The 23,710-nt window shown below is 37.6% G+C and overlaps 1 protein-coding gene across 5 annotated transcripts in view; it reads right to left on the bottom strand.

Moving 5' to 3' along the window:
* Positions 1–2,993: 2,993 nt before the first annotated feature.
* The window catches only part of CCDC141 (coiled-coil domain containing 141), a 205,962-nt gene continuing 185,245 nt past the window's right edge, over positions 2,994–23,710 (bottom strand). For 4 of the 5 annotated variants that reach the window (XM_058712703.1, XM_058712704.1, XM_058712707.1 and 1 more), the window contains 3 exons: positions 21,439–21,555; positions 7,285–8,138; positions 2,994–5,082 (listed from right to left, as the gene is read on the bottom strand). In XM_058712703.1, the coding sequence (XP_058568686.1) occupies positions 4,815–5,082; positions 7,285–8,138; positions 21,439–21,555 (1,239 nt within the window). In that variant the 3' untranslated portion in view covers positions 2,994–4,814. The remainder of the gene's footprint in view (positions 5,083–7,284; positions 8,139–21,438; positions 21,556–23,710) is intronic. The other variant, XM_058712700.1, reaches the window with a different exon arrangement.

Raw genomic sequence — 23,710 nt, 5'->3', positions numbered from 1 at the left:
ATAGCAGGGAGCCATCTGAATACAGATTGAAAACATCAAAGTATATAACTATTATTCTTCTGATTTAAAGATCAGGTTGGATAAAGGTTTTCCAGCTACTCCTCTGGTTAAAATATGTTTCAGTTTCAGCCAGTCTTTACTGTGCTAATTGGAACTATATGTACACAAACATTCTTGTCCATACAGTTCTTCCTACTCCCTTGTTCCTTAAGGAGAATAGGTGTTAATTTTATAATATAAAAAGGAGGATACAAAGAATTGGATTTGCTAGGTCCTGGCTTATACAAATGAAATTTCCACTGAACAGAAGAAAGATCTGGCCAAACTCCAGAATCAAAGATTTGTTCATCTGGAGGAATGTCATGCATCCAACTTCCACCCCTGATGCTTGGGTAGCTGATGATGTTATATAAACACTCACCAACACAAGGAACAGTGGTGTGGGGATTCATGGGTAAAGGCCAAATTAGCAGCTTTGTGCTTTCCATTTTAAGGTTGAATTCATACACAGCTGATAACATTCAAATCTCATCTCATGTAATGAGAGCAGAGAAAATGAATTGTTGTTGCTTTAAGGAGGACACTGTTTCATTTAGTGAATGCAAATCTTTTGGCTAATACAGCTCAAGATTCTGCTAATGGAAAACAGTGTGTTATGCTTTGGCATTTGCATTGACATGCACAATATCAGAGCATACTAGGAGCATACATATTATTTTGTTTCAAATAACTGTTTCATGGACAGACTTAAAACAAAGTACATACAACAGGAATGTCAAAAACTTCAGATGGCAATTTCTAGTAGGGAATAGTCACAAATAAAAACAAGTGGAACAAGGTACAATATTTTTGCCTTTGTTCATTTGGAAATCAATAGAAATCATTGAGTTTGGTTCTTTTAAAATTTACACATATGAATGAAATGTTGGTTTTAAGTAAAATCTGTATACAGCCAGATTACTGAGACTATTGATTACTACAATAAGATACTGATAATTTGTGGGGTGTTGAAAGAAGTACATAAACTGAGGTTTTGGCATTTTGGACATAGTCATTGTAGTATGCCTACATACTTCATGACTAGAACCTGATTCTGATTGGTCAATGGACATAATAAAAAGTAATAATCAAGTAACAAATATATCTTTCTCTTTTCACATTCCTCCACCCCCTCTCTCCAGAAAAAGAAAAAAACAAGTTGAGTGTATTTTTTTTGGCCTCTAACAATTCAAGAAATATTTATTGAATATGACTATGTCTTAGGTGCTGGTAATATAGTGATGAACAGGGCTGTCACAGAGGAGACGGATGCTCAAACATGCAATTTCAGTATTATGTATCAAGGGACATGACATGGGCAGCTCAGTTTCTGACAGCACACATAGCAGGAACATCTACACTGGACTTGATGGGTCAGAAGGCTTCCTGGGGGAAGTTGTATCTCAAATGGACCAAGAAGGATATGCAGTAGTTAAGCCACATGAAGATAGGTTAGCATATAGGAAGGAGTTCTGGGAAGAAAGGACAGAGAGAAGAAAGAACATGATAGGTTAAAAACCTAAAGTAAAATGTCACCGTGTGGGGGGATCAGAAGTGATGGAATAGAGGTTGGGAGGGGAGGCCAGGTACTAAAAGGCCTTGTGCACCACTTGAAGAAATTAAAACTTGAGTGAAGTAGTTAGAAGGTTCTTGCAGTCATCTATTTTAAGGCTGCATCTTGATTATAAGTGATGGTTAGCATTATTGAATGAGATAACTAATTGTTTACTGCTTCTTTTTCCAAAGATTTTAGAAATTTTAGAATGTGTAGAGATCTGAATGTAAGGATTCCTGCATAAATTTCTCTTCGAATTGAGTATGAAAAAAATTTTACCACCAAATGTTTATACACTTTTTATTAGAAAATCAGAACTGGAAAGCTCAGTTATCATGCCTCATAGGAAACTCAAATTCATTTTGTTCTGCATTCCTTCAAGGTGTCAAGTATATGTTCCTTTTAATCTTCCTTGTCATTTATATTTTCTTGTTGAAAAGTGTTTTGGTATTACTAACTGTCCAGAATTTTCTCTAAAGTAAATGGGTATAAATGTATATATTTTTAAATAGAAACATCACTTGAATTTCCCAGGTTTTTCATTTTTAATCAATAAGTTTAGTTCACACTTGCATAAGGAGAATTCTTTTATCAAGACAGAAATCCAGGCAAAAAGAAAATCACATGTAAGTCTTTGAAATTAAAATATAGCTGGAAGAATAATTGAATAGTTAATTATTGTTCACTGCTGCTGGAATTACTAGATAGTCAATCAATAGCGCAAAAGAATAGGTAGGTAGGTAGGTAATAGGTAGGTAAGTAGATAGGTAAATACTTGGATGTATGTATGTATGGATGGATGGATGGTTGGATAGATGAATGGTTGGACAGATAGACTGATATACAGATAGCCAGCTGAACTATATATCTTGACCTATATATCTTGAATATCAGTATAATGCTTTTTCCCAATATTTGGGTTCTATGTGTGTGTACATATATGTGTATGTGTGTACATATATGTGTATGTATATACATACATTTGAAATATATATCAAATACATGTTATATTTGGTATATATACATCCAATGTATCAGAGGTTTTTATGCCTTATTTAGTCATACATCATGGATATACAATCCTCAAAGGATTAGCCTTTAAGTGGCATGCAACAAGTAAAGCAAATCAGCTATTTCCATGCCCTAATAACCTTAAGCCACAAATTTCATCAAGATGACAAAGTGGGAAGGGAGATCTTACTGAATTAACAGGAAAGAGACATAGAGTAGGAGAAGAATTTGTTACCTGGTCCTGACCACCCTCTTTGGACATGAATAGATTTTACTATTTAGCTTCAACATGGGAGCAGCAGTTAGGCAAGATATGAAAAATATGTGAAACTGGACCAAAGATTCCCTAGGATGTTATATATAAGCTTTTAATAGATTTCTGTCAAAATTTGGAAGAAAATTAAGTGATTTAATTTTTTAATTAAATTGAATGCATAGGAAAATATGTCAACTTTACACAACCACACATTTCATGTCTTCAGATAACCTTTGGTAACTTTTTAATATTAACTTGAATGTATTACATTTAAATATTATTGTAGACAGTCTTGCAGCAACATAATTAATTCCTTCTCTTCATTAAAATATGTAATAAATTATTCTTTCAACCAATGATTTTAGCCTACCATGACAAGACTATGTTTAAAATTTAAAAACAAATGCCTCTCTCATTCATGTTTATTTTTAAAAGGAACCAGAAAAAGACCCTCTTTTCTGAATGATATATTTCAGAAATGTATAGAGCATTCTTCAGTATTACAGTGATAATTAGAAGGATAGAATTCCCCTTATGTTGTCTTATTACACTCTTCTTTTTCCCTTTTATCATACTAAATGCATCCTACTATGGTTAATTTCAAGTCTTTGAATAAGATACAGTCTTACAAAATTAGAAAGGAATTTGACTTCCAATTCATAAAGCATCAACATCCCACACGGGAAAGCTTGGAAATCACAGACTAATATTATTCCTTTAATATCCTAAAGAAATAGCATCTGAAAGAGAAGAGTGGGCAGGAGGCAGTGTGATGATAAATTACATCAACCAATATAATTACGTTTAGCCTTCATAGAATGCTTTGCATTTCCAAATGTTTACAAGACATGAAACAAAAATGCTCAATTGCCCAAGAGGTAGATGATGAACCCATTTTCCAAATGGGAAACTGAGGCATTGAGATGTCTATACCACAGGCTGCAAAAATACTCAGTTGAAGAATCAAGATTAGAAGCAGGAAGAGCAGGTTGCTGGTGTATATACATGGCTACCCAAAAGGTGACAGTGGCATGACAGGAATTATGTTGGTCCATCTGCAGCCTGTGCTCCATTTTGCTCTATGACATGTACAGCTGATGGAAGTTTGAAACTTCATTTGAAGTTAACAGCACATCTATTATTCTCCACTGTGAAACCCATGAGATCAGCATGAGGAATGATTATTTATGATGGCCTCCCCAGACTTAGGAAGGAAGGCTAGGTTGAAAATATATAGAATGTATTTCAATAAATGAGATAAAGACATAAAACAAGATGAAAGGACAGCTTATGCAATAATGAAAACTACAACTTCAATATTTCTACTGTTATTCTACAAAGAGATGTTTATGACCACAATTAAAAACAAGTTATTGGGGGTGTCTTGGTGGCTCAGTCAGTTAAGTGTCTGACTCTTGGTTTCGGTTCAGGTCATCATGTCATGGTTTGTGAGTTCAAGCCCTGTGTCCAGCTCTGCACTGACAGTATGGAGCCTGCTTGGGATTCTCTCTCTTTCTCCACCTCTCTCTCTGCCCCTCCCTGCTCTCCCTCTCTCTCTCTTTAAAAATAAATAAACTGAAAAAATTATCAAACAATTGAATTTGAAATTTAACTCACATCTTTCTACTGAAGTGAACCTTAATATACATGCTCTTAAACTGGGAGGGAATAAACCGTGTATTTTACTGTGCTTTTGTCTTGAACACATCTCTCTAGAATACAAAAATGTATGCTTATCCACTGCTAATAATTTACCAACGTCTTCAAATGTACTAAAACACTAAAGAAAATGTGATTATTTCACTGAGCAGAGGGATTAGCTGAACAAACAACAGGACCAGAATGGGGGTACACTTCATGGAGGATGTTCTGTGGGAGATACAGGAAAATAAACAAACATAGCATTGTTCTTTAGGCTCATGAGAATGACATCCAGGAGTGCTAACCCCACAGTTACTGTGTGAGTACCCAGTACATTAGGGACACACTAATATAGACGACACACAGTGTTATCCAGTTTATTCTTGTGATTGGCGGCCTGTGGTTACCTGTCACGTGGAGGATGACATTGGAAGAGAGAATGCCATTAGAGTTTTGGGCCCGAGCCACATAGAGGCCTGCGTCTGCCTCACATGCCTTCGGAATGAACACCGAATGTCTTGTCTCCTTGTGTAAAACCTGTAAGTGCCCATCTGCAGACAATTTCTGGCCCTTCTTGTACCTGAAGCAGAGAGTCAGTTTTTAAAGTTAGGATCACTGTATATTCACATCATTTCCAAGATCTAAAAACCATTGCAAACAAACCCATTACCACTGGCAATAGTCTCTAGTATTAGCAGGAACTTTGCAGCTGCCACAAATTCCAATGGGGCTGTTCATCCTTCAAGCAGAGGTTGGCGACTTGTGGCCAGAGAAGTGTGTGATTGAGTCAGACCATGTTTTTAAAAAAACTGAATTTTTCAACAACATTTAACAACTGGAATATTGCATATAAAAATCCATATATCCAACTACTCTTTGAAAAACCCCAGACCATCTGGCCACACAGGGCCACCATTTGCTTATAGCAACAATCACCTAGAGTGTGAAATGGTACGCCTCTCTTTGGCCTGTGTCATTCTTTTAGCTGCTATGGAACAGCAGCCTGTGACTTCTGGGAATCTATGTTGGAGCAAGACTCATCCATCCCATTGTATTCGTGGACCCCACAAGATCCACGAATTAATCCACGATTAATACCCACAAGAGTATTAATATGCTGTTTTAGAGAAAGGCACTTATACAGCATTTCCTGGTGAAATGAACTCATTTAATTTCTATGAATTAATTTCATTAGAAGAAAATGATTTCTAATTATGAAAGGCATTTATGTAATTGGATTATTACTGTTAATGACATGTTTTGAAAAGTTTCCTATGAACACAAGCACTTAGCTGCCTCTTTTTAGAAAGCAAATAATTTATTTTGTATATTCTAGATTCTTTTCTATTTATTTACACCCATGTTCCTTCACCTAAGAGTGGTGACAAACCTGAGTCATTTTCTGTTCCCATTGCCTAAGTGATAACTTTGCATTTTTATGAGTGTCCTAAGGATGTATGATTCCAAGACTTTGCCAGTTGTTAATTGAGCAAAACTTAATTGTAAATCCCAAAGCAAGGTATCTTTTCACAATATTGCAATAGTTCTTCAAGAAATACTAACTAAGTTATTTGTTATGTGGACAAAACCAAGAAACACTGCAGACGACATTTTCTTTGGGGTGAACTGATATTTAATAATGAATTAAATATCTTTCAAATTCATAAATATGAAATTCCTCATCTGTCAAAAACATGCAATTGTAAAAACAACAAAATAAAACAGAAGCACAAACAGCTGCACTGTAGCATAAGTGCAGTTTCTTTTAATGATCTGAGGAACCAAAGTTTTCCCATAGATTCTTCAGATAACCACCTCACACTTCAAGTATCGTCAATGGGCACACACAGTCATCGGAACTGTTAATGTCTACCGAAATATTATGATAAGTAAATGTTACCTTACTTATCTTAGTTGATGAGTATGAATTCAGTCTCACCTATTTGTAACTTTGTCCTCAGATAAATCTACTTAAGAACAAGAATTAATTTTGTTTTTCAAAGATAAAAAAATTTCTAAATGTTTAGAAGTAACCCACGTGTTGAGAAAGTGAGAACTACTTTTTAAAACAACAGTGATTCAAACCCTGTATTCTGCAGTTTACTCTCTATTAAAACAAACACGCTAAAAAATAATGATGTCTCCAGAGGGAAATCCTATGGTTTACAGCTCAGTTATTACACCACCTTTCAAAAATGGGTTTATTACCTGTCACCGGGAGCAACTGTGAAAGAAATATTTTTATTCCATCTCTCATACTGAAGAAATTTATGGAAAGAAATCTTAGTGAAACAAACAAATATCACAAAAGTGGTGTGTGACTCTGTTGGGAAGAGGGAAAAGATGAAATAGGCAAATGAAGGAAAAGAGAAAAACCCACATTCGTATGTTTTTGAATCGAATATGGGATGTTAGACTAAGAAAATGTCATGCTTTTGTAGACATAAACAAGGGGAAAGAATTTCAACCCATAGTCTTCAGAAATGTGGAATGTTAAACTAATACCAGAAAACAAAAACAAACAAAAAAGAACACAGCTAAGTTGCAGTGCTTTTGGAGTTAGTCAACTATTATTTTATGTGGTTACTTTTCTTTCTAGGGGCTTTTAGCCATGCTGGGACTACAGTCAGAGTTGGGGGCCGGTGTGAGGCTGAATCATGCAGATTTGCAGTGTTGCAGAATATTAATCAGCTGTCCCTAAACCTTTCAGTTAGTGCACACAGAATGATTTGCTCAGTCATTCAATGTGTTTGTTTATGACTTGTCATTGTAAGCTACCCACCATGTCAGTGTAGGCTCTGGAAATCCTGTCACTTCAACTTCCAAAGTCACTGGAGAACCTTCCATGACAGTTACATTAGACTGAAGCCTGGAGAAATTAGGTGCCTGGCCAGCAAGGCTGACCACGGTGTTCTTTGCTGATGTACATTTAATCTCCTCTTGGGGGACCGTTTGCCTCTGATAGGCCTGGCTGCAGCCTGATCGAAACCCAAGGCCTGAGAATGCATCCTGGGAAGCATGCAGCCTGTCTTGGGTTTTAGTGACATTGTTATCAGCATGCACTTTCTCCCATGTTTCTAGCAAACTTCCCTGAGCCTGAGGGTGCTGCTGTAAAGCTCTCTCATGCACTTCACTCAGCATGCTCTCTGGATGTTTAGCACTGATTTTGCAGAAGGCAGTACTTTTTTCCAAAATTCCTTGGGAGGTTAATGGGACTTCAGCTTTGAACTGGGGAGAGGGCCTCTGATAATGACTTGAAAATGTTTCTCTCTTATCATTGTAAGCATCAGCAAAAGCAGCAGGTGGTGGGATGCCAGATTCCTGGGCCTCCCCTGGACAGCTGGCCCCTGTCTGCATTCTGTAGTTGCTCATGGGAAGGCTGCGGGGAGGGCTAGACCGCCCCTCCACTTCCATGTCAGCAGGGGCAAGGGGGGAATCAGGGCTTTCCGGGAGTGGAGGCAAGGAGATGTCATCAGGTGAGACACACTCATATTCTTCCCCCGAAAGCATGTCTGGAGGCAGGAGATGGCCTTGGACAGCATCCTCTTTGTCAGAGAGCAGCTGCGTCAGGTGCTGTGGGAGCTGACCCTCTCCTGTTCCATTGACAGTCAAAATATCTTCTACCTGCGCCTTCTCCTTCAACACAGAAAAGCCAAAGTTTTGAGTTAGTCATTGAGTTTTTTTCCAAGTCACAAACTCAACTTCAGACAGACAACCTAAGAAAAGCTACAGTGAATTAGAGCTTGGGGCCCTGACACAAGCGTTACTGAACTTGAAACCATCTGTCTGTTTAAACTGGGCACAGTCCCATCCCATGACTAAGAAATGGGTAAACTGACCTCTAGTCTCTGAATGAAATGTGATAGACCTTATGAAAGAGAGGAGAGAAAGCCCTAGTTTTCATCTCTAATGAAGGGGTTGAATCAGATGAATGTCTTTCAAATCATGATCTGAGGAACCTTCTTCCACCGGCAAATTCTGCTTTGTTTTGTCTACATTCCATGTGAACACGTAGCTCCTAAACATCAGAGGCTCCCTTGTTAGGTGATCCCTCAGACCCTCCTAAGAATAACCCCTCTTTTTTTCCTTAGGAAAGCCATCCTTTATTATTATTGTTATTATTATTATTATTATTATTATGGTAAAATATATAACATGAAATTTACCATTTTAACCACTTCTAAGTGCACAGTTCAATGGTATTAAGCACACTCACATTGGTGCAACCATCCATCATCCAGCTCCAGAACTTTTTTATCTTCCCAAACTGAAACTCTTTACCCATTAAACACTGAACTATCCATTCTCCCATCCCCCCAACCACTTCTACTTTCTGTCAGTATGAATTTGACAATTCTAGGCCGTATAAAGTCATTTTTAATGACTGGTTTCATTTTCTTAAGCGCCTTATTTTTATTCTTCCGTTGCAAAATATCTACTGAGCACTTATTTCATACTAGGTGCCATGTTAGGCATTGGTGAGATGAAATGAGTAAAAGTAAATACAGTCTCTGCCCTCAGGGAGATAATAGCCTGGTGGGGGAGGTAGATATTAATGGAACAATCACAGGTTACGGTCCTTCACAAGAGAACACAAGATACAAAAGAGGAGTGCCTGCCACTTATCTTTCCATGCCATGTGGAGGGCAGGTCATGCTAGGAGACTGTGAACAGCAGTACATCACCTCCTGCTTACACTGATCTAGTATTTCTCCCCACTAATCCATGTCCATGTCTGCTTTCAAAAAGAGGCTCAAATATCCATCCTTTAAGGCACAAACTCAAAAGAGCATTGACGCTGAAGGGGACCTCATCTATCTCAGCCTGTTGTTTTATATCTACTTCTTCTTTGCCTTTCCTCTTTTTGGGTGCATTTTTACTTAAAAATTACTGAGATTTTTCCATTGCCACTGCTTGCACATAAGAAAGTTATGTCTTGCCTTGACTTTGTGTTCTTCATTTTAGCTCATTCACTTTATAAATAATTTTTGAGACGTAAATGTGTTTTCAGGTTGAAGATTAGAAGTAAAAACAGTGTTCCTTCGACTACCCCAGAGACATGACTTATCCTCAGAGAAAGTATAAGCATAGGTTTGGAGAAAGTGGTTTCCTTCAGCCGTTTAGTAGAAGTTTAAACTCTGGGCCTAAAAGCCAGAATTTTTATTTTTATTATTTTTTTAAGTTTATTTATTTATTTATTTTGAGAGAGAGAGAGAGAGAGAGAGAGCATGAGCAGGGGAGGGGCAGAGAGTGGGGGAGAGAGAGAATCCCAAGCAGGCTTCCTGTAGTCAGCACAGAGCGCAATGCAGGGCTCAAATTCACGAACAGTGATATCATGACCTGAGCTGAAATCAAGAGTCAGATGCTTACCCAACTAAGCCACCTAGGCGCCCCAAAGCCAGAAGTTTTTTAAAGTCCTTCTCATTAAAAAAAACCCAAAAACTAAATAAACACATATCCAATAGGAAATGTCCCTCCTTCTTTTGATTTTCCTACATCGGCTTAGCTCTGCATTTATTTTCCTTTTCATAGGGACTTTGGTCCAACTTCCTGTTCAGTATAGGCAACTTCTCTATGACATTCTGGTAGCTTATGTTTGAACACTTTTCCTGAAAGAGTTTTTTCTTTGAATAGAAGTTTATGCTTTACTTGTGTTAAGAATCTTTTCCTATATTTAGCAAAGATATGCCTTCGCTCAGTATCCAACAACGGATCTGAACCGACCTCCTGGAGTGACAAAGATGTCCAATTTCTCTCTTCTTTTAACTGCTCTTTGACTATTTGGAAAATTGGTCTCGCAGTCTGTCAATCTCTTTCTTCTACTAAAATCTCCAGTCTTCTTCTGCCTTGCCTCTAGAACTTTTATCATCAAGGTCACCTTCTGGGAAGCCCCACTCCTACCAGGCATTTGTTGATTTGAGGGTCATCCATGGCCACGCAACTTCTTAATGCCTTCTTTGGGTTATGTGTGTCTCTCTAGAGAAGAGTAATGTTTAAGAATTGTCTGAAAATTTGCAATAGGCTTAGGAGAAAAACTTGAATAAAAGTCCAGGCTAGTCTTCTCACTCTTCCCTCCTGCTTGGGGAGGAAATGACTTACTTAACTGCAGGTTTAGACTGAGCATGCTCAGCTCTGACTTTTTGAGGCCTCTCCTGTGGATCTGTCTTCTACCAAATGTGTGTATTCATGTTAGATTTAAACTATGAAAAGCCCCTGTACAGAAAGCTTCTGGTTGTCTAGCTGTGCACCCAAGTGTTTAGGTAGGCAAGTCTATCTAAGTCAGAGATAAAGTTTTAGGAAACCCACTAGAAAAGTCCAAGCCATATTCTCTAATCCTGCTTTTACTAGTTATTGATTCCTGACTCCCGTGACTCTCTTTCAGTGGTGTCAAACTCAGAAGGGAGTCCAAGAATATTATTTTTTTTACTCCCTACAATTCCTAAGGTAGAAAAATACTTTCCACAGCAAATAACACTAGCAGATAATTTCTACTGACAATAAGAGAGAATGTTCTGAAATCTTTTCCAGAAACATTTTAACTTATTACTGTTTCCCCTAAATATGTTTATTTCCAGGATTTATTTACTTTCCAGATGGGAACTAATCAATGGAACCAACATCTCCTTGATCTATGTGATATATTTTTATTAAAGTGATTATGTTAGTTCTTTTTGGTGTTTTTATAAGAACCATATGTGGCTATTCATACTGAGTTTTTAAAATTTTTTTAAATATTTATTTATTTTTGAGAAAGAGACAGAGAGAGACAGAGAGAGAGAGAGAGAGACAGAGCATGAGTGGGGGAGGAGCAGAGAGAGAAGGAGACACAGAATCTGAAGCAGACTCCAGGCTCTGAGCTGTCAGCACAGAGCCAATGCGGGGCTCTAACTCATGAGCCATGAGATCATGACCTGAGCTGAAGGTGGACATTTAACCGACTGAGCCACCCAGGTGCCCCAATTCATACTGAGTTTTTAATCAGCCAAAATTTTCTACCTCTTCTATTAATGCCATTGATAAAAATGTTGAACACTGCAGAGTTTAGAACAAAGTCAGATGTCTCCCCAAGGCAAGGCAAACTATCTTCCAGGTTAACATTGTTGAACTACCTAAGATTCTTGGAACAATTATAATCTAATCAAACTCTTATTCAGTTCACGTACTTACACTTACCTTAAGAAAGAGATCATAAATATGTTTATCAAATGACTTTTTGAAGTCAGAATAATTTGCTTATGACACTAATCTAGAATTATCCATTAAATAGTCATCTCACAAAGCAAAAGCAAAATAAGGTGAATTTAATATAAGTTTTTCTGAGTCAATCCATGTAGGCTCTTGGCATTTTTGCCTTTATTCTCAAAGGCAAATAAGCTTTTCATTTTTAAGTCATTATGGAATTTTACAAAACTTCTTTTATTAATTAATTTCTAAAACTCAAGTATAATTAACATGTAGTATTCTATTACTTTCAGGTGTACAATAAGTGATTCAACAATTCTATATATTACTCAGTGCTCATCACAATTAAGTGTGCTGCTAATCCCCTTCACCTATTTAAATCTCACTGAGTTACAGTTTTCTGGGTCTACCAGTTTCCTTTATGAAAATGGTTTTCAAACATTCACATATACTATTTTTTTAACATTTCCCCACCATAAAATCATTTTGCTATTAGTAGAGGGAAAAAGTGTGTGTGTGTGTGTGTGTGTGTGTGTGTGTGTGTGTTTCCAGAAAGGGGTATTTCCAGACAGAGCATATTTGCATCAATTTAATAAGTTCTGGCAGAATGGCTGGGAAGCTGATCTAATTCACCACAACACTGCTCACTCTCAACTTGTTTCTCTTATATCCTTGGCTGCTGTTTGTCTTTTTGTTGATTCCTTTTTCTTCCCCAACCTTCTAATTATATGGATAGTGTGTGATCTTGTCTTAAGTTCTCTAATCTTCTCTTTATACTTTTCCCCTCAAAGATCTCACCCACTTTCATGTCTAATGATCAATTAACTTTTAATTGATCCTAAATCTGTGGCCTCAGTTCTTATATCTGTCACAATTTCTAAACTTTCATTTCCACTGATAGCCATAACCACTTGGATTTACAACCATTGCCATGTAGGCAAACAAAGTGAGTGTTTGGAATAGAGAATATAATAATATTCTACATCCCTTGAAGTAAGTGTGTAGCACAAATTCTCAAAGTACACACAGTGGGGAGCCATCTATATGGTAAATTTAAGGGAACATCAGAAGACTTTGCCTTTCCAAATAGTCCCACAATACTCTTATCCTGGTATAAATAAGATTTAATGAAGGTAAGTAGGAAGTAGAGAAAGAATGATCTTGAACACAGGACTTCTCTATGAAAGACATTTCTGGGGAAGGCTTTTGGAAGGGGCTTTGGGCAGCCAAGGGGTAAGTTGGTAGCATTGCACACTTGGGGTAGACAAAATAAAAGAGATGAGAACAGAAAGATGGTGAAGAACACTTTGTCCCTTTCCCATTTTTTTCCAAAGCAAATGTCTTAAGAACGCCTTTGCCACCTACCAGGTGATCAGGATTAGAAGAGGGCACAGGGCTGTCCTCACCCAGTTTGATAAGAGTACTCCACTGATTGGTATAAATGTACTTCCATGATGAAAGCAAATTAAAACAACAGTGAGATATCACCTTACACCTTTCAGAATGGCTTGAATAAAAAAGACAAAATATAATAGGTTTTGGGGAGGATGTGGAGAAAAAGGAACCCTCATGCACTGTTGGTGGGAATATAAACTGGTACAGTTACTATGGAAAACAATATGGAGTTTCCTCAAAAAATTAAAAATAGAAATACCATATGATCCAATAATTCCACTACTGGGCATTTACCCAAAGAAAATAAAAACACTAGTTTGAAAAGATTATACATCCCTATGTTTATTGAAACACCATTATTTTTTTTAAATGTTTATTTATTGGGGGCACCTGGGTGGCTCAGTCGGTTGGGCTTCTGACTTCAACTCAGGTCATGATCTCACTGCTCGTGAGTTCAGGCCCCGCGTCGGGCTCTCTGCTGACAGCTCAGAGCCTGGAGCCTGCTTCAGACTCTGTCTCCCTCTCTCTTTGCCCCTCCCCTGCTTGTGCTCTGTCTCTCTCTCACAAAATATGAAAAATAAAAAAAAAACTTCAACAAAAAAATGTTTATTTATTTATTTTGGGAGATAGAGCATGTGGGGAGTGAAGAGAGGGAAAGAAGGGGAGAGAGAGAGAGAGAGAGAGAGAGAGAACATCTTATCCCCAGCAGGCTGGCATTTTCAGTGTGGAGCCTGATGCAGGGCTTAAACTTCCAAACCATGAGATCATGACCTGAGCTGATCAAGAGTTGGATGCTTAACCACCTGAGCCACCCAGGTGCCCCTAAAACATTATTTACAAAAGCCAGGATATGAATGTGTCTGTCAATAGATGAATGGATAAAGAAGATGTGATGATATAGATACAGATACAGATACAGATAGATATAGATATACACATACACACACATATACACACAATGGAATATTACTCAGTCATAAAAAATGAGATCTTGCTATTGGGACATTTGGACAGACCTACAGTGTATTTATGCTAAGTGAAATAAGTCAGAGAAAGAAAAATACCACAGGACTTTACTTGTATGTAGAATCTGAAAAATAAAACAAATGAATAAACAAACTACAAGCAGAAACAGACTCAAATACTGAGAACAAACTAATGGTTGCCAGAGGGGGATGGACAAAATGGGTGAAAGGGAATGAGAAGTACACACTTCCAGCTAAGTCATGAGGATAAAAGGTACAGCATAGGGAATATGACCAACGGTGTCGTAATAGCACTGTGTGGTGACCAATGGTAGCTACAGCTATGGTGAGCATAGCATAAGGTATAGACCTGTCGAATAACTATGTTACATACCTGAAACTAATATAACATTGTGTGTCAATTAAACTTGAATTTATAAAAATAATAAATTATAAGGCAAATGATAACAAGTACTTACAATAGATATTTTTGATGTTGCCACCTGTAATTAAGCAAGCATTAACACTATATGCCATTTTTTTTTCTTTTTTGCAGTTATGTACTTTATTCAAGCAGGTGAATCCAGACAACTTTCTCCGTGAGGTGAGACAGTATCCATTAACCTGCGGGTCTTATGATCTCTTCCATCTGAGCAACTGTTCTCCCATATTAGTCTGGTTCTAAGACTGTGGGGAAAGTTAAGTAACTGGTTCTTAAATTTTTAAATTGTCATTTCTATGATATGTTATCTCCAAACTAGACCCTGAGATAATGTATGTATATTGAGGGGAACTTTGAAAACATAAATTTGTTTTATATTACTTGCTCTTCTTGGGGTGCAACCACAGAACACCATTGTGCAGTGGGGATTGATGCCTTCACTGCCTGTGTGTCCCTGACTCTGAGTCATACAGGATTGAATTCTTTTACTTCCCTGCAAAAATGAATGATTCTATTTAAGTATGTAGTTTAAATGAGCTCAGTTCAGAGTAGGCTCCCAAATTCCCTGCTTTTGTTGGCAGTATCTTTAACCTATGAGAATTAACTAATATACCTGAGTCTTAAACTGGCAACATCATTTTCTGGCTATGATTTCCTTTGTGGCCCAGGAAAACCCTTAACTTACAGATCTATCTCATAGAATTAAAAGTCCTTATTAATACCAAAAAAAAGTACTTCCATGCTATTGCTTTATTAATCATCATGTAAACAGATGAAGGGGAAGCGTGAGGGAACAGGTTGCCAGGGGAATCTGCAGTGTCATTACAAAGCAGCTTATTTACACAGAGCCGTTCCTTAGAGCTCACTTTCGGTCTTACGGAAAAAGTTAACGTGTCTGAAATTCAGGAGAATGGCACTGCCTGCCCAATGCCGACACTACTTTCTATGATTCTTGGAGGGCAAAATATTTTATCTCTTTTAGTCTCAGTTTCCTCAACTATAAAATGAGATTTGATCAGATGATTGTTAAATCCCTTGTAGCACTTGAATTCTATAACTCTAAATGTGGGCATTGTAAGCCTGCATCCTCTACTGAATAGTTCTGTGGTTTTGGGGGAGTCTCTTAATATTCTGGGTGTCTGTTTAACCTTAGGAGTTTTCAAATATTACTATGGATTTGGCTTTGGTGCTCACCTTGGAGGGAAGACACTATCTCTAATCTGTTAGCAGTGCAATGGGCACTGCATTTACTAAATTGCCTAATTCCACCTGCTGCATTTTGGGGTTAGAAAAATGAGAAGCACTTTATTATCACCAAGAGAAAATCCTGTGATGAGTATATTCTTGTAATAGTCTGGTAGAATTGTTCTCTCTACTTTTTTAAGTTTTTATTTAAATTCCAGTTAGTTAACATATAATGTAATATTAGTTTTAAGTATAAAATATAGTGATTCAACAGTTCCATACAATACCTGGTCCTCATCACAACAAATGCTCTCCTTAATCCCCATTACCTATTTAACCCATTCCCCTCCCCTCTGGTAATCATTAGTTTGTTTGTTCTCTGTAGTTAAGAGTCAGTTTCTTGGTTTGCCTCTCTCTCTATTTTTCCTTTGCTCATTTGTTTTGTTCCTTAAATTCCACATGAGTAAAATCATATGGTGTCTGTCTTCCTCTGACTAACTTATTTCACTTAGTATAATACCCTCTTGTTCCATCCATCTCCTTGCAAATGGTATGATTTCATTATTTTTTATGGCTGAATAATATTCCATTTTGTGTGTGTGTGTGTGTGTGTGTGTGTGTGTGTGTGTGTGTGTATGGACACACCACATCTTCTTTATCCATTCATCAGTTGATGGACATTTGGGCTGTTTTAATAATTTAGCTATTGTAGATAATGTTGCTATAAACATTGAGGTGCATGTATCCCTTTGAATTAGTATTTTTGTATAGTTTGAGTAAATACTTAGTAGTACAATTGCTGGATTGTAGGGTAGTTCTATTTTTGACTTTCTGAGGAAGCTCCATACTGTTTCCAGAGTTGCTGCACCAGGTTGTATTCCCACCAATAGTGTAAAAGGGTTCCTCTTTCTCCACATCTTCACTAACACAGGTATCTTCTGTTGTGTTTAGCCATTCTGACAGGTGTGAGGTGATATGTCATTATAGTTTTGATTTGTATTTCCCTGATGACTGGTGATGTTGAGCATCTTTTCATGTGTGTGCTGGCCATTTGTATGCCTTTTGAAAAATGTCTTTTCATGTGTTGTGCCCAATTCTTAACTGGATTATTTGTTTTTGGGGATGTTGAGTTTGGTAAGTTCTTTATAGATTTTGGATACAAACCCTTCAACAGGTATGTCATTTGCAAATAGCTTCTCCCATTCTGTTGGCTGTCTTTTAGTTTTGTTGATTGTTCCCCTCACTGTGTAGAAGTTTTTTATTTTGATGAAGTCCCAATAGTTTATTTTTGCTTTTTTTACTTGCCTCAGGAGACATGTCTAGAAAGAAGTTGCTATAGCCGATGTCAAGGAGGTTACTGCATATTCTCCTCTAGGATGTTTATGTCTTCATGTATTACATTTCAAATTTATTTTTGTGTATGGTGTAAGAAAGTGGTCTAGTTTCATTCTTCTACATGTTGCTCTCCAGTTTTACCAACACCATTTGTTGAAGAGACTGTATTTTTTCTCACTGGATATTCTTTCCTGCTTTGTTGAAGATTAATTGACTATATACTTGTGGGTTCATTTCTGGGTCCTCAGTGCTGTACTATTGACCTGTGTGTCTTTTTTTGTGCCAGTAATGTACTGTTTTGGACTACTACACTTCGGTAATATAACTTGAATTGTGATGCCTCCAGCTTTGCTTTTCTTTTGCAAAGTTGCTTTGACTATTTGGCTATTGTAAAACTTTAACAATATTTATTCTTCCAATCTATGAGCACAGAATATCTTTCCATTTCTTTGTATCATTTTCCATTTCTTTCATCAGTGTTTTATAGTTTTGAGAGTATAGGTCTTTTACCTCTTTAGTAAGGTTTATTCCTAACCAAATTGTTTTTGGTGCAATTGTAAATGGGATTGATTTCTTAATTTCTATTTCTGCTGCTTCATTATTGGTGTATAGAAATGCAGCAGATTTTTGTGTGTTGATTTTGTATCCTACAACTTTACTGAATTCATTATGAATTCTAGTAATTTTTTGGTAGAGTCTTTTGGGTTTGCTATATAGAGTATCATGTCATCTGCAAATAGTGAAAATTTTACTTCTTCCTTGCTGATTTGAATACCTTTCATTTCTTTTTGTTGTATGATTGCTGAGGCTAGGACTTCTGGTACTTGTTAAATAACAGTGGTGAGTGTGGATATCCCTGTTTTGTTCCTTCACTTTTATACTAAATAACAGATGATCTATCACCTTTTAATTTATATTAAAATAAAACCAATTTCTCAATGAAAATAAATCTTGATTTTTTATTTAAAACCATCTGTTCATTTAATTTTTCTTCTAAGAAAAGTAAATAAAAGCAATAAAATAAATGAATTAAAAGCAAAGCAATAAATTGCTTGCTTTGGTAACAATAACCTTCACTTTAAGTCTTAATAAATGTGGGTTGGTTGGCAGTGCAGACAAATGTGCAGAATTTAAAAGATAAGAGGAATTTAGTATCTCTTAGAAACTTAGTTAAGAAGATGAGATGCACAGTGGTGCCCGGGTGGCTCAGTCAGTTAAGTGTCTGACTTCGGCTCAGGTCATGATCTTGTGATTTGTGAGTTCAAGCCCTACTTTGGGCTCTGTGCTGACAGCTTAGAGCTGAGAGCCTGTTTCAAAGTCTGTATCTCCCTCTCTTTCTGCTCTTCCTCTACTTGTACTGTGTCTGGCTCTCTCAAAAATAAACATTAAACTTTTTTGTTAATAAAAAAAAGATGTGATGAACAAAAATAAATTCAAAATGGATGAAAGACCTAAATGTGAGACAGGAAACCATAAAGATCCTATAGGAGAAAATAGGCAGCAACCTCTTTGACCTGGGTTGCAGAAACTTCTTACTTGACATATCTCTAAAGGCAAGAGAAATAAAAGCAAAAAATGAACTGTTGGGACCTCATCAAGGTAATAAGCTATGGCACAGCAAAGGAAACAATCAACAAAACCAAAAGGCAACTGGTGGAATGGGAGAAGATATTTGCAAACGACATATCCAATAAAGGGTTGTCCAAAATCTATAAAGAACTTACCAAACTCAACACCCAAAACAAATAATCCAGTAGAAATGGGCAGAAGACATGAATAGACACTTTTCCAAAGAAGACAGCCAGATGGTCAACAGACACATGAAAAGATGCTCAACATTGCTCACCATCAGGGAAATACAAATCAAAACCACAATGAGATACCACCTCACACTGGTCAGAGTGGCTAAAATTAACTCAGGAAACAACAGATGTTGGTGAGGATGTGGAGAAAGGGGAACCCTATTGCACTGTTGGTGGGAATGCAAGCTGGTGCAGCCAGTCTGGAAAATAGTGTGGAGGCTCCTCAAAAAATTAAAAATAGAAATACCTTAAAACAAGCAATTGTACTACTAGGAAGTTATCACAAGGATACAAAAATGCTGTTTTGAAGGGGCATGTGTACATGCACCTCAATGTTTATAGCAGCACTTTCAACAATAGCCAAATTATGGAAAAGACCAAATGTCCATTAACTGATGAATGGATTAAGATAATGTGGTATGTATATATTACATACATACACACACACAATGGAATGTTACTTGGCAATGAAAAAGAATGAAACTTTGCCATTGGAGGATATTTTGCAACTGGAGGATATTTTGCTAAGTGGAATAAGTCAGGGAAAGACAGGTATCATATGATTTTGCTCATGTGTGGAATTTGAGAAACTTAATAGATGATCATAGAGGAAGAGAAGGAAAAATAAGATAAAAAACAGAAAGGGAGGGAAACTATAAATATAGAGAACACACTGAGGGTTGCTGGAGGGGAGATGGGTGGGGGGAAGTGGCTAAATGGGCGCTGGGCATTAAGGAGGGCACTTGTTGGAATGAGTACTGGGTGTCATATGTAAGTGATAAATCACTGGATTCTACTCCTAAAGCCAAGACTACACTGTATGTTAACTGACTTGAGAATAAAAGAAAAGAAAGGAAGGAGGAAAGAATGAACATTGATGCATTTAGTGTTATTCTTTTTTTATTTCAACAACTTGGTCTCAATTGAGGGTGATTTTGCTCCCCAGGGAACATTTGGCAATGTCCATGGACATTTTTTAGCTGTGACAACTGGGTGGGTGGGGGAGGCGTGCCACTGGCATCTAGTTGATAGAGGCCAGGAATGTTGCTATATATCCTGTAATGCACAGGACAGCTCTCCACAGCAAAGAATTCTCTGGGCCAAAATGTCAGCAGTGCTGAGATTGAGAAGACCTGATTTAGACCAATCACAATAACCAAAGATCATTAGACATAAGACTAAGGTTTAACAAAGTAATCAAGGTTTGGCAGCTTTCCTTTGCCTCAGGGTGGAATCAGGGTTTAAGTGCTTCAAGGCCATCCAACAACAAAGTCAGTTTGCGTAATGACACTTGCTGTCTGGAGGTTGTATAATTGCACTAGACCTTGACAAAGATTGAACCTATGGAACACGACCTATATAGAAGATCTAAGAATGGTAATGACTTTAAGGAAAGATAAATCTTTTTCCATGAGATAACTACAACAAGTGGGGAGATATTTATTTTAAACTCTCATATCACAAGAAGCATACTTTATTAATTTGGGGACAGTTGAGAATAATGTTGACTCTGTTTGTTCCTTTAGTTCCTTGGAGAGAGAGGAACATTGGAAGCAAAACTGGCAAAGCAAAAAGACAAGAGCTAATTATAGTCCAACAGCTATGAATAAAGAGTGAGCAACTTATACCAAAAATTGCATAATGATGTGATTTAAATAATGCTTTTGAAATCATAAAATATTTGCATTTTGTGAATGTTTGCAGTTTTTGGTACATGCTCAAATTATCTGTAATACATAAATTTTAAAGTACTTTAAACATTTTTGTACTTTAGTATTTATATTTCAGTTGGGTTCTATGTTTTAGTATATGTACATGGAAATATCATCTTAGAGGTAACTTCTGTGGGAACAAGATACAAGCTAATTTGGGGCACCCGGGTGGCTCATTTGGTTAAGCATCTGACTTCAGCTCAGGTCATGATCTCACAGTGAGTTCCACCCCCACATCGGGCTCTCTGCTGTTAGCACAGAGCCCACTTCAGATCCTTTGTCTCCTTCTCTCTCTGCCCTCCCATCCCTCAAAATACATACATACATACACGCAGTTTTAAAAAAGTTAATTTCATGTATTATGGTTTTCTAGTGGGTAATGTAAAACAACAAAATCATAGCTTGGTGGTGTGACAGAAGTGGTTTGGGGGGCTCTTGGGTGGCTCAGTCTGTTAAGAGTCCGACTCTTGATTTTGGCTCAGGTCATGATCTCACAGTTCATGGGTTCGAGTCCTGCATCGGGCTCCATGCTGACAGTGTGGAGCCTGCTTGGGATTCTTTCTCTCCCTCTCTGTCTTCCCCTCCCCCACTCACACTCACACAAGTGTTCTCTCTCTCAAAATAAATAAATAAACTTAAAAAAAAAGAGTGGTTTGGAGTGACAGTATGGTGACTAAACAGCTATCCCAATACCACTGTGAACTACTATGGTCCCAGTATTCAATAGGAAGTGCTCAGAGGGAAATAACTTAGGTGGGAGAAGTACTAAGTAAAGGGTAGAAAGGAGGTACAGGATGAGGGCAATCACACTGAAAGATTTGATTCAGATAGATAAGAAAGCTTTAATTCACTTTATTTTTCAATGAAAAGGGATTCTAATCTCAAAATGCAAAACTGAGACTACATGGTTTTCATTACCTTATTTCTTTCTTCATTGAATAGTGTCTGCTTATTTCTTGCTGGTTCTTTTAGCAGGTCAACGAAGTCATCATGGAGATCTTCCAAATTCAGATTCATTTTTAAAATGTCTCCCTGCTGTACAAAGAGATGGTTAGTCAGAGTCTGGGCCAGGAAAGATGGAGGCACAGTGCTACACAACAACCACTTGGAAGAAAACATAGGCCACTTGCAACCTTTCAGCAAATGTACTCTACAGGAGAGTGACTATGCCCAGCCCAGGATGTGACTTACAAAATTATCTTGTGAAGTTTCCAGCTCCCCTCCTACCTCACTCCTTTGATCAAGTTCATTGCCGGTAAAAACTGGTGGTTCAAAAGCCCAGCAGGAACAAAGTCATTGCTCTAATAGGATGCACCTACAGGGAGCGTTTCCCAGAGGAAAAAAAAAAACATTGTGCATGGCAGTCTAAGCCATTAGGAAAGTCTGGGGGAGTGGTGAGGAGGAAGAAATGTCTGAAGGTTCTGGTGGAGAGCAAAGAGGAAATCCAGAGATTTTACGTAAGCAAATATTTGGGAGACTCAGGAAGAGAGGAAGGAGATATCACTGAGTACGTTAAAGAAAAAACAATTGAGAACAAAGGATGCTTCATGTGGATGATGATATTTTGCTCCTGTAGCTCATAGGGCTGTTTTAGTCATGGAAGTATAGGTGTTTGCAAGCTGCCAGGGAACCCCTGTGGGGGCTGAGAAGACTTTGGAAAGGTAAAAGGAGCCTCAGGTACACCACATTTAGGATGATTAATTATACTGCACCAGAACATTCCCTATTCCACCTGAAACATGATCAGGCCCATGGTCAGATGGGCCTTAAAGAAACAGCATGTTCCTCAATGTGCTCAACGTGCTATATGGACTCAGAGAATTTGGGGAGATGCTTACTGGGGAGACTCAACTTTTAGTCTAACTCTAAAACTTAAGCTGGTTTGTGCTATTGGTTAAGTTACTCTGCTTTGGTACACACTTGACATCTAATTCCAAAATGGTGGTTGTTGTGGAAAGAATGCTAGAGTTTGAATTGTATCTAATTCCAGAACCTCCACTACTGATGGTGAGGCCCCGGGCAAAGCACTTTTACATTCTTTGAACTTCACCTCTAAAACAAGGAAAACAACATTTGCTTTACTACCATCACAAGATTATTTGCAAATCACTGAAGTAATATATATGAAAAGACTTTGTAAATCTCAAATTGCTATCCAAATAGAAAGGATTATTATCACTATTTTAGCCTTGATAGGGATTTCTGGGCCTATTTTTAATAACCCCTACAAAAGAGCCATAGCACCAACCTTAAAAACATAAAAACTAGATGTTTATGCTTTCATGCAAACATATGTAAACTGTTAGTAAGCATTCTTTGACAAGCTTTTGTTCAGGCTGTAACCAGTAAGAGCCTTGCTGATGCCCGTGTCTCTTGCCAGAGAGGCTCTTCCTCACATTTATATCCACCCAAATCACATCTTTTTGAGCTATGTATTGAATGATTTTTCTTCTCTGTATCAATCCTTTGAGTTTTTACTACAAATGCCACAACTCTTTCTGGAGAACAAGCTTCAGGCAAAGAATAGTGTTAAATGTGTGGGACCCTAAGCTGAACAGAGTCATAGGGTTTCTTCAGGTGTAATGGAGTAAATGGTTTGGGGTACTAATGGTAGTTATATGTGATGATCACAGTAGGAAAGAATGGGGAAATCAGAGAGGCAGGGACCCAGACCACAAAGGAACTGTGGAGGAGGCAGCATTTAGGTTTGGCTTTGAGAGATAGTAAAATTTAGATAAGCAGAGAGAGAAGGTCATGTACAGGAAGGTTTAGGAGGAGAAAACTTAGAAATGTGGGGTAGCAGACCAGTGAGACAGGAGCCTACGATGAGTATAGAAGCACACTGATTTGGAAAGACAGCCTTGGAATACCGGAAGGCCTTGAGTTTAAACTTTATATAGTAAGCAATGAAGAATTTGTAGTCAAGTGTTTTGAGTGTAAAAATGACATTAGCATTAGGAAGGGTAATCCAGCTGGAATGTATAATCAGGATGCTCCTGACTAGTGCAAAAGGGAATCCAAGTGATGTGTTGGGAATAAGAAAAAGAGGGTGCAATCCTGATTACAGGGGTGTAACAAGAATGGGAAATGAGGAAGTGAGGAGATGGAGTGGGTAGAGCTTTCAGAAAGAACGGCCATGAAGGTGAAAGCAGAAAGGAATATCACTTTGAGAGAGTAGATTTTATTAAGT

Source organism: Neofelis nebulosa, chromosome 2 (genome assembly GCF_028018385.1).
Source record: "Neofelis nebulosa isolate mNeoNeb1 chromosome 2, mNeoNeb1.pri, whole genome shotgun sequence".
Lineage (NCBI taxonomy): Eukaryota > Metazoa > Chordata > Mammalia > Carnivora > Felidae > Neofelis > Neofelis nebulosa.
The sequence above is the reverse complement of the archived record's forward strand: the minus strand, read 5'-3'. Positions and strand labels throughout refer to the sequence as shown.